The following is a 10120-nucleotide window of genomic DNA, read 5'->3' on the forward strand; positions in this document are numbered from 1 at the left end:
GCTGTGCCCATTATAAGGGGTTCCCACCATCCCTGTGCTGAGTTCTCAGGTCTATACACCTGCTGTGCCCATTATGAGGGGTTCCCACCATCCCTGTGCTGAGTTCTCAGGTCTATACACCTGCTGTGCCCATTATGAGGGGTTCCCACCATCCCTGTGCTGAGTTCTCAGGTCTATACACCTGCTGTGCCCATTATGAGGGGTTCCCACCATCCCTGTGCTGAGTTCTCAGGTCTATACACCTGCTGTGCCCATTATGAGGGGTTCCCACCATCCCTGTGCTGAGTTCTCAGGTCTATACACCTGCTGTGCCCATTATGAGGGGTTCCCACCATCCCTGTGCTGAGTTCTCAGGTCTATACACCAGCTGTGCCCATTATGAGGGTTTCCCACCATCCCTGTGCTGAGTTCTCAGGTCTATACACCTGCTGTGCCCATTATGAGGGGTTCCCACCATCCCTGTGCTGAGTTCTCAGGTCTATACACCAGCTGTGCCCATCATGAGGGGTTCCCACCATCCCTGTGCTGAGTTCTCAGGTCTGTACACCTGCTGTGCCCATTATGAGGGGTTCCCACCATCCCTGTGCTGAGTTCTCAGGTCTACACACCTGCTGTGCCCATTATGAGGGGTTCCCACCATCCCTGTGCTGAGTTCTCAGGTCTATACACCTGCTGTGCCCATTATGAGGGGTTCCCACCGTCCCTGTGCTGAGTTCTTGAGTCTTCACACCTGCCAGTGACAGTATAAACCGACATGTTACAGTGAGGAGGGTCAAAGGCTGCCAAAAAGCCCTTCACAGGACCAGCGCAAAGCACAGCAAGGCCTAAAGGGGATTTTTCCTCATTTTAGGATAGTGGGCGGAGCCATGTATATAACTCCCTTTTGACCTTTGACCAACTGTGCATCCAGAATGGCTGATTTATAGTATATGGACAGCTCGGACATTTACTCCAAACTGCATTGATTCTGGATCTTAAGCTGGCCAAAGGGCAGCAAGGAAGGACACCCATCTATCTTAGAATTAGGAGTAACCCAATAGATTTGGGATTTGTTATGGAGGGGACATGTACGTACCTTCTGTTTTAACATAGAAATGCAGCAGTATTCAGGTCTTGTACTGTGTTGGCCATCAATTAATGCAAAAAAGTTTAGATGACACCTTTGTTGGCTGATCCAAATCCTCCGTCCAGCCTTCCCTTCAGTCTTGCACTGGTGTAATGGCTCCTCTCCTGGACTGAAATGGCTTACTCTGATTTCACTGCACACCGCGAGCTTCTCACAATGAGGGGGCTGGGAAGGTAAAATAAAAGCACCCTCAACTTCAGCTTTAGGCAACTAAAGTTGAAAGATTTTGAGTCTTGTAAGGGTCCTTCCTCATGCAATACATATTACAGTTATAATTTTATAAATCTTAAGGCCTAAATAAGGAACCTAAGTCCCAGAGGCTCACATTTTTTGGGTCCGTATTGACAGGCTTTGGGCATCTGTTGATGCAATCAGTTTGACATCAGTTTGAGATGCCTTCAAGCTCATTTAAAATTATTTGACCTGTGGATGACTTCCTTCTGATCTTTATTTGATCTGCAATTGAACTCCCCCTAACCTTTGACCTCAATCTAACTTTCATTTGACCTCTTCCTGCCCTGCAATTTACCTCCTTTTTTGGTCTTCGTTGGACCTCCTGTTGAGCTCCTCCTGACCTGCAACTTATCTCTTTCTGACCTTTGTTGACTCTCCTGTTGATCTCCTTAAAACCTTGATTTGACCTACAGTTGACCTCCCTCTGACCTGCATTTGACCCGCTTTAAGCAGGTTTTGCGTTACCAGAGACTTGAATGGGTGTGTAGTACCTGGTGGAGATCGAGCTGGAGAGGGGGCTTCTCTCGCACCTTTTGTCCAACACCTCTGGTAGTGAATACAGGAGGTGTGAGGATGCAGAGTGTAATGGCCAGTGTAACGGTAAGTGTAGCGGTGTAATAGGCAACGCTAGTTGGTGTTTGCGGGGAGCCGATGACCACCGATCACCAGGCAGGAACTGGAAAAAGGTGACACTTGATCGGCAGACAGGAGCATAGCCAGGATACAAGCCAAAAGGTCGTCAGCATCCGGGCAGCAAGGAACAGGAACATCAGGCAGAGGCAGCGTCAGGATACATATTATTATAATTTTGCATGTTGCCTATTCTATATTGGTGAAATGCACATTTTGTATGGTTTCTATATCTGGCGCCCGAGCTGCATACCATTGCAGATATACATGATGACTTGACAGTTGAAGGGACTGGCTATGATTTGCGTGCCGGCCTGCCTGTCATACTGCGTATGGCGTGGATTGGACGGCAACACATTTGGTTTTACATAGGGACGCTTCCGGTTTGTTGGTTACGCCCTCAGACGAAGTCGGAGATGACAAAACGCGTCAGTGACGTAACCAACCTGGAAGTGACGTTTGCGCCTCATCTCTGCGTTCCAAGGAGCCCGGGAAACAGGAAGCAACTCGCTGATGTACACAGTGAGCACCTGCTAGGCTTCCGGCCATCTTGGACCAGGATAAAGGCACAGTACATACATATTTTAAAAAAGCTGCCCTTACATACTGTTTTTGGTACGCATATTTTGTATCGGGGGGCTATTGGAAAAATTAAAGGTATAAAACGGAATTACGCTATGGTTGCATATTTTATTCCTTTTATATGGCACAACAGAGCCCCATCACAATAATAGAGACATCTAGTGGCCAAGAAGGAGTTCACTTATGACTGATGTTATACTGAAGGCTCTCTTTTTTTCTGGCGTTTTGGTGAGTGCATCCCCATAAGGGGTACGTGTGAATCACGAAGGGTGAATCGTTTGGTGGAAGCTGTTTCTTCATTTAACCACGATAGCATCTGTTTAATCACCATTAAGCACCGCTGTTATAAACTCAGAAAGAAGTTTATTATTTCTCGCCTAGAGGAAAATAATAAAGCGCTGCTATATATAAGAAAGTGGATTCTTTATTGGGACAATATTTTTTGTTTATTCTTTAATACAGAGGATCACTTAAACTGCAAAATCTTTTGTAATCAAAAAGCAAGGAAATTGAACTGTGGAAGCAAATTGCTGCTGCTAATTTTCCGTTGTGCCCTTACACCATAGCGGTAATTCATGACCAACCATCTTATTTCCGTTAACTGAATTCTGATAGGTTTCTTCACTCTGCAATTTCCTCTAATGAATATTTCATAACACTTGTTGTTGTTTTAGTGTTTTCTCATCCTTCAATCACATATTAACATCTCCATTGTCTGAATGTTTTCCCAGGTACCCTCAAGGCAGGGGGCACCAGTGCTCAGGTAAGGAAAATGTTGCTGCTCCTTCAAAAATTTGTACCCTGAGATGGATTCTGTATCATGGGCGCAACTCTTTATTTGTAATCAGGGCAACCATCAGACATTTTGGGGCCCCTTACACAGCTTGGTGGCCTGGGCCCCCCCAAGGGCCTGACCACCAACATTCCCCAAGTCCCTACCACTGGCCGTTCCACCCAATTTGCCCAATGGCCATCCCATCAAGTCCTTTGGTGCACCAACTTTTATTTTAACATGCTTATCCCAATGTATCCTCACCCCCACCCAGAATCATCCATCTCTTTCCACAATGTATCTCAATCCCCACCCAGCATCATCCATCCCTCTCCACAATGTATCACCATCCCTATCCAGACTCATCCATCCCTCTTCACAATGTATCCCCATCCCCGCCCTTCCTTATCCATCCCTCTTCACAATGTATCCCCATCCCCGCCCTTCCTTATCCATCCCTCTTTACAAAGTATCCCCATCCCCGTCCATCCTTATCCATCCCTCTTCACAATGTATCCCCACCCCCGCCCTTTCTTATCCATCCCTCTTTACAAAGTATCCCCATCCCCGTCCAGCATCAGCCACGCCTCTTTCCACAATACATCCCTATCCCTACCCATCATCATCCATCCCTCTCCACAATGTATCCAAATCCCCCCCCAGAATTATCTGCACCCCTCTCATGGAGAGAGATGCGGATAATTCTGGGCAGGGATGCATTGTGGTGAGGGATGGATGATTCTGGGTGGTGATGAGGATGATGAAGTTACATTGTGAAAATGGAAGAGGATGATTCTGGGTGGGGATGAGACTTACATTGTGAAGAGCCTCTCCAAAATGTAACTCTCAACCCCACCCAAAATCATCCTCATCCGTTTTCACTAGTCCACTCCAATCTACAGCACAGGAGAATGCCACTGCACACTGGTGACTTACCCTCCATGTTGGTCTCTGGCATCTGCATGCACCTGAGAGGGCTGGGTCCACTCCCGCCACTAACGAGGCTGACCATAACCCCCTCCCCGAGTCCCTCCCCAATCACAATACTAGTAACAAGTAAGTAACCTAGCAGCAGCAAGCTCCCCCTCAGCGGGAAGGAAGCAGAACGAGTTCTGGATCACCTTCGGGGGAGGGGGGCACAGGGAGGAGGAATCAGGTGGTGACTTGTGTTTTTGACATTCTATATTGTGGGCGCTGTGCGGGCCAGGAGCTGTGGTGCCCCTTACAAGTTTATTGCCTGTACCCCCCTGATGGCAGCCCTGTTTGTAATATAAAGATTGCACACAGATAGTAAAAAACAAGATATAAAATAAAACATTGTTTCAAAAAATGTGGAATGTTTTGAAAAACTAGACTTAAAATCTAGTGTCCTGTCTGCCTTTCCCTGATTTCTAATTCCGCTGCCTCCTATTTTACAGAAATTACAGGAGGGAGACTGTGAGAAGAAGGTGGTCACAGGTCATGCTGCAGGCACAAATTCAGGGAACCCAGTACTTCCTTCCGTGTACAATTCAACCGGTCACATCTATCAGGAAATAGAATACACCCCACCGGTGAGCTAAAAGTCTGGGAACATGAAGTAAAGTGTGATTTCTAGGGATACATTAAATGTAAAAAGATGACGTTCTTGTGGTACTCTAGTTACAAAATCCCTAATTGAATATTTCTGTCTACAGTCTAGGCAGTTTAAACCACAATAATGAAGTGTGTAGAGGAAGAGATATATTGATGATTACCTGATAGTGATCTGTATAGAATACGGGCAGTTTAAACCACAATAATGAAGTGTGTAGAGGAAGAGATATATTGATGATTACCTGATAGTGATCTGTATAGAATACGGGCAGTTTAAACCACAATAATGAAGTGTGTAGAGGAAGAGATATATTGATGATTACCTGATAGTGATCTGTATAGAATACGGGCAGTTTAAACCACAATAATGAAGTGTGTAGAGGAAGAGATATATTGATGATTACCTGATAGTGATTTGTATAGAATACGGGCAGTTTAAACCACAATAATGAAGTGTGTAGAGGAAGAGATATATTGATGATTTCCTGATAGTGATCAGTATAGACTACGGGCAGTTTAAACCACAATAATCAAATGTGTAGAGGAAGAGATATATCAATAATCATAATAATATAGTCTATAGGTGATTTAAACCACAATAATGAAGTGTATAGAGGAAGAGATATATTGATGATTATCTAATAGTGATCTCTATAGACTACGGGCAGTTTAAACCACAATAATGGAGTGTGTAGAGAAAGAGAGATATTGATAATTATCTGACAGTGGTCTGTATAGACTATGGGCAATAGACACAAGAGGTACGCCACTCCAGGTGAGTGAATCCAGGTGAGGTGAGAGTCAATGATGAGGACTTCTCCTACGGGTGCATGCCTTGGCTCGCCTACCGTGAAGGAAAAATAAGAATAATAAAAATAAGGATAAAAAATGATATATACTCATACATAAGCCAAAACTAATAATGTATCAAAAGAAACAAACTGGAAAAATCAAATGAACAGTGGCGGCCCATCCATAGGTCACAAAAAAAAGACATGTATGAGCAAGTTTGGGGTGGAGGAACTTGACTTTCCTGCACAGAGTCCTGACCTCAAACCCATAGAGCATCTTTAGGATGAATTAGAGCAGAGACTGTGAGCCAGGCCTTCTCATCCAACATCAGTGCCTGACTTCACAAATGTGCTTCTGGAAGAATGGTCAAACGTTCCCATAGACACACTCCCAGAAGAGTTGAAGCAGTCATAGCTGCAAAGGGTGGGCCAGCTCAATATTGAACCCTACAGACTGCGATGACATTAAAGTTCATGTGTGTGTAACGGCACTTTTGATAAGATATTGTATGTATAGTCTAGGTAATGTGATACAGACAAAGCAGTGCATAGGAAAAGAGATCTATTGATGATTATCTGACAGTGACATCTATAGTGTATAGAGAATATGGTATATTGATTATTTATTATTATTATTATTATTATTATTATGTATTATTATCTGATAGTAATGTCTATAGTCTGGGTAGTGTGATCTGGGATAATAGATTGTGCATAGAGAAAGAGATAAATCAATAATGATCTGATAGTGATCTGTATAGTGTAGCTGTAGACATTCAGGATAATGGAGTATGAGAGTATAGTCTAGGGCACATGTGTCAAACACAAGGCCCCGCATGCCAAATCAGGCCCTCCTGGCCATTTCATGTGGCCCCTGCGCATCTCCTGCAGTACTCCCCCATATGCAGCTTTGCCCTCCTGTCTCAGCAGTCAGCAACAGAGAAAGGAGGACAGAACACCTCCTACAGATCGTACGCCTCTCTGTGCAGCCACAGCACCCCCTTGTCTCTGCCTCCCCTGGTCTAAGCATTCAGCAGACTCCAGCCTTCCTCTGGTCCTCCTCTGGATTCTGCACTTTCTGCTTCCCAGCTTCTTCCCAGCAACAGCACAAGGTAGGAGGGGTGCACTGTGATGTAAGGGAGGGTTGGGACTCTTGACTTTTGATGGTTGGGGGCTCTTGACTTTTGATAGTCGGGGGCTCTTGACTTTTGATGGTGGGGCCTCTTGACTTTTGATGGTGGGGGCTCTGGACTTCTGATAGCTGGGGGGCTCTGGACTTCTGATGGCCAGGGGGCTCTGTACTTCTGATGGCCGGGGCTCTGGACTTCTGATGGCCGGGTGGCTCTGGACTTCTGATGGCCGGGGGGCTCTGGACTTCTGATGGCCGGGTGGCTCTGGACTTCTGATGGCCGGGGGGCTCTGGACTTCTGATGGCTGGGGGGCTCTGGACTTCTTGTCTTACAGATACAACCGGCCCTTTGAGGGCAAGCATAATTCTGATGCGGCCCGCAATAAAATTGAGTTTGACATCCCTGGTCTAGGGCCTAGAATTAACATCACTATTAGATAATCATCAATATATCTCTTCCTATTCAGTGTGTGATGCTGAAAACTGACTATATAAAGGCATTGTACCAAATTACACTGGTTGTCTTTTTTCCCTTTTAGAATTCGGCTGAGGTCAAGAACAATCCTCTCTACGTACCTTCTCAGGAGCAGCAGTTGGGGTCACAAGATCCACCTCCATCCAATGAACAATACAGCCTCCTCCAATTACCAGTCTAGCAGTGATGGCAGTGCGGAGAAGAAAGTGGAAGAGTTTGTTTTATTTAGAATAAAGTAACATTTTTTGGAAACTTTGGGTCTTTTTTGTTACCTTTTCTATTTTTAACACAAGTCTATTAAAAATACCTTAAAGTCCTGCTAAATACGACAAATGCCACATCCACAACAGTGCTGAGAGATGACTTTCAGTGAATTTCTTTGCCTCTGATATATCGGTATTTGATGCTCTATTCAAGCACCTTGCTGGACCTTCACTTCATGGTGTTGATGGTATCCTGTGGATAAAATAATAAATCACCAATCATATTTAAGGAGTTTCAGAACACATCCAAATGAGCAAATATTGGTAGGTTTGGATTCTGGTAGTCTCCTTCAATTCCTAATTTTATTGCTTTAGGCATTAAAAAACAACCAATACCTTTTAGGTGCATAATGCGATTGTTTCACTGAATTCATAAAGAACTAGTTGGCTCATATCAGTTAAAATTTGAGGCCATACCCAATGTCACAGGTGTGGTAATGCACTGGTGGATGTGATTGATGTGTTTTTGGGGCAGTCTGTTATTTGTGTTTGATACCCACCTGCGTTTTCATGCCCCTGCATACCCCTGAAGTTTGTGTTTGTAGGCATTCTAAATGAATTCCAAGCCTAACTGGAAAAAAACATTGCTCCTCCAATTTTTGCAGCCTTTTGTCAAGTGAATTCGGAATTCCCCCGAAAACAAAATGATCTATACTGGTAGGGTCTGTCCCAAAAATGTATTAGAATGTGGCAACTTTGGATGGACTCCACTTCATTTCAACTGTCTGACTCTTCTTCAAAACAGACGTTTGGTTTAGTCTAATTACTTTGTACCTGTAAGTTCGTCCCTGTCTTCTTGCACCTGTAGGTCTGTCCCTGTTTCCTTTTTCAGTCCCACACTCCTATCACTCCTATTCTTCTCCTCTCCCTCCTGTGACTTTTAGCTGCTGCATGGAGAACCATTCAAGGCATCAGTTTTTGTAATTACCCCCCCACTGCACTGATCACCCCCTCCTGTCTACTATCTGATTCCCCCAATGCCAGGCCCCCCCCCCCCCGTGTGCCCCCCCATGACTCCATCAGCTACCCTCCTATCTTTTCCCTCTGGCTGCTTTGGGGGATCTTCAAGATGGAGAGAAGAAGAGAAGGCTGGTAAATATATTATTTACCGGCCCCTTCCTTTTCTAAACGTACACAGTCAGTGACCAGTACCAATCACTCGCTGTGTTTATTTTTAACTGAAGCCTTGTAAACTATGTTTACTATGATTCAGTTTGTGAACGAACAGGAGCATCTGTGTAGATCATCTTCAGTGCAGCTGAGGCTCCAGAGAAAGTAATTCAAGAATCTGTGCCCTCAATTTCTTTCTCTCAAAAGTGAGACATCAAAGGGTCTGTTTTGATCTCTGATATTTCACCAAAGCCCCCCCCCCCCCCCCCCCCCCAAACAAAGCTGTTAAAGAAAACTGTAAATCATAATAAAAAAAATAAAATTATAAAGAAATAAAGGTGTAAAAAATAAAATACTAAAAATAAAAGAACTACTGACACCGTTCACCATGGGTGGAGCTTGAGGGATCACTGTGGCAACCCTGACCACGCTCCAGGGTCCTGTGTGGCCTTCCTGTCACATTAGGTTTTACATTATGTTGTTGGGGAAAAGTGCTTGCTGCGTCATCCTAAGTAGGTCCTGGGCCCCCTGAGTTTCCAGTTTCACCTACAAGGGATGATGGGGCAAGCCCTTTCCCCCAGTGGTGCACTCTCCAACCCCCCCCACCAAGCCCAGTAAAGCCCCTACCCACCCTGCTCAGCCCTTGTACATTCACACAAGGTGGGGGGGGGGGGGGGGTGGGCAGGTAGGTCACACTCTGAGCTGCCAGGTGAAAGCAGTGGGCTTGTATGGTAATTTGGAAGTCAGAGGGACTGCTCGACCTGGGTGGGTCCAGGCCGGGCACTCTAAGTTTTCTCTTTTACATATAAGACCACCACTTTCACCCAGAAGCTCAGAGTGAAGCATTTGGTAGTGAAGCGGGTGGTAGTGGGGGGATGCCCAGGATAAATTGGGGGGCCAATCGGGGCCCACAAACTTCAAGCTACGCCTCTACATGCACCCTATGCAGATTAAAGGCCATCCCATTGATCTTTTATGACTGAACCAAAGGAAATACTATTTATCAACATAATGTTGTCACATTGTAATTCATCTTGACCCTGCAAACACTGTTCAGTTGTGTAAACTGTGTCGATTTACACAGGAGCAGCAGGATGTTCTTCTCTACTATAAAACAAGTCCTGGCTGTCAAAATGACAGCTGGATTTTGCTCATAAGAATGGCCATGGTGATCCGGGGGAGGAAAAGGGTATATCACACGCTCAAAGTATTCCAATTTTGTAAAGATGTGAATCTAAAATCATTCAATGGATTTAAGGTCCTACAGCTGACAAGCATGTTATTAACGTTTCTATATTTTATTTCGATTTTTCAAGATTTTTTGGTGTTTTTGGGTGACATCTGAGATATGCATTCAGCTGGTATTACAGTAACAATGACAGGTCAGCTGCAAATGAAATAACACTTGGGCACAGTTTACAGGACTAGTGATG

General features: G+C 44.8%; 1 protein-coding gene across 4 annotated transcripts in view; it reads left to right on the top strand.

Moving 5' to 3' along the window:
• LOC143956890 (uncharacterized) overlaps nt 1–7566 on the top strand; it is a 49291-nt gene extending 41725 nt beyond the window's left edge. For 2 of the 4 annotated variants that reach the window (XM_077467052.1, XM_077467053.1), the window contains exons 5-7: nt 3304–3335; nt 4763–4897; nt 7379–7566. In XM_077467052.1, the coding sequence (XP_077323178.1) occupies nt 3304–3335; nt 4763–4897; nt 7379–7495 (284 nt within the window). In that variant the 3' untranslated portion in view covers nt 7496–7566. The remainder of the gene's footprint in view (nt 1–3303; nt 3336–4762; nt 4898–7378) is intronic. The other 2 variants (XM_077467054.1, XM_077467055.1) reach the window with 1 other exon arrangement.
• The last annotated feature ends 2554 nt before the right edge of the window (nt 7567–10120 follow it).

This window comes from Lithobates pipiens, unplaced genomic scaffold, assembly GCF_037356315.1.
Source record: "Lithobates pipiens isolate NorthernLeopardFrog02 unplaced genomic scaffold, aLitPip1_a1.2 Scaffold_44, whole genome shotgun sequence".
In the NCBI taxonomy this organism is placed as follows: Eukaryota; Metazoa; Chordata; class Amphibia; order Anura; family Ranidae; genus Lithobates; species Lithobates pipiens.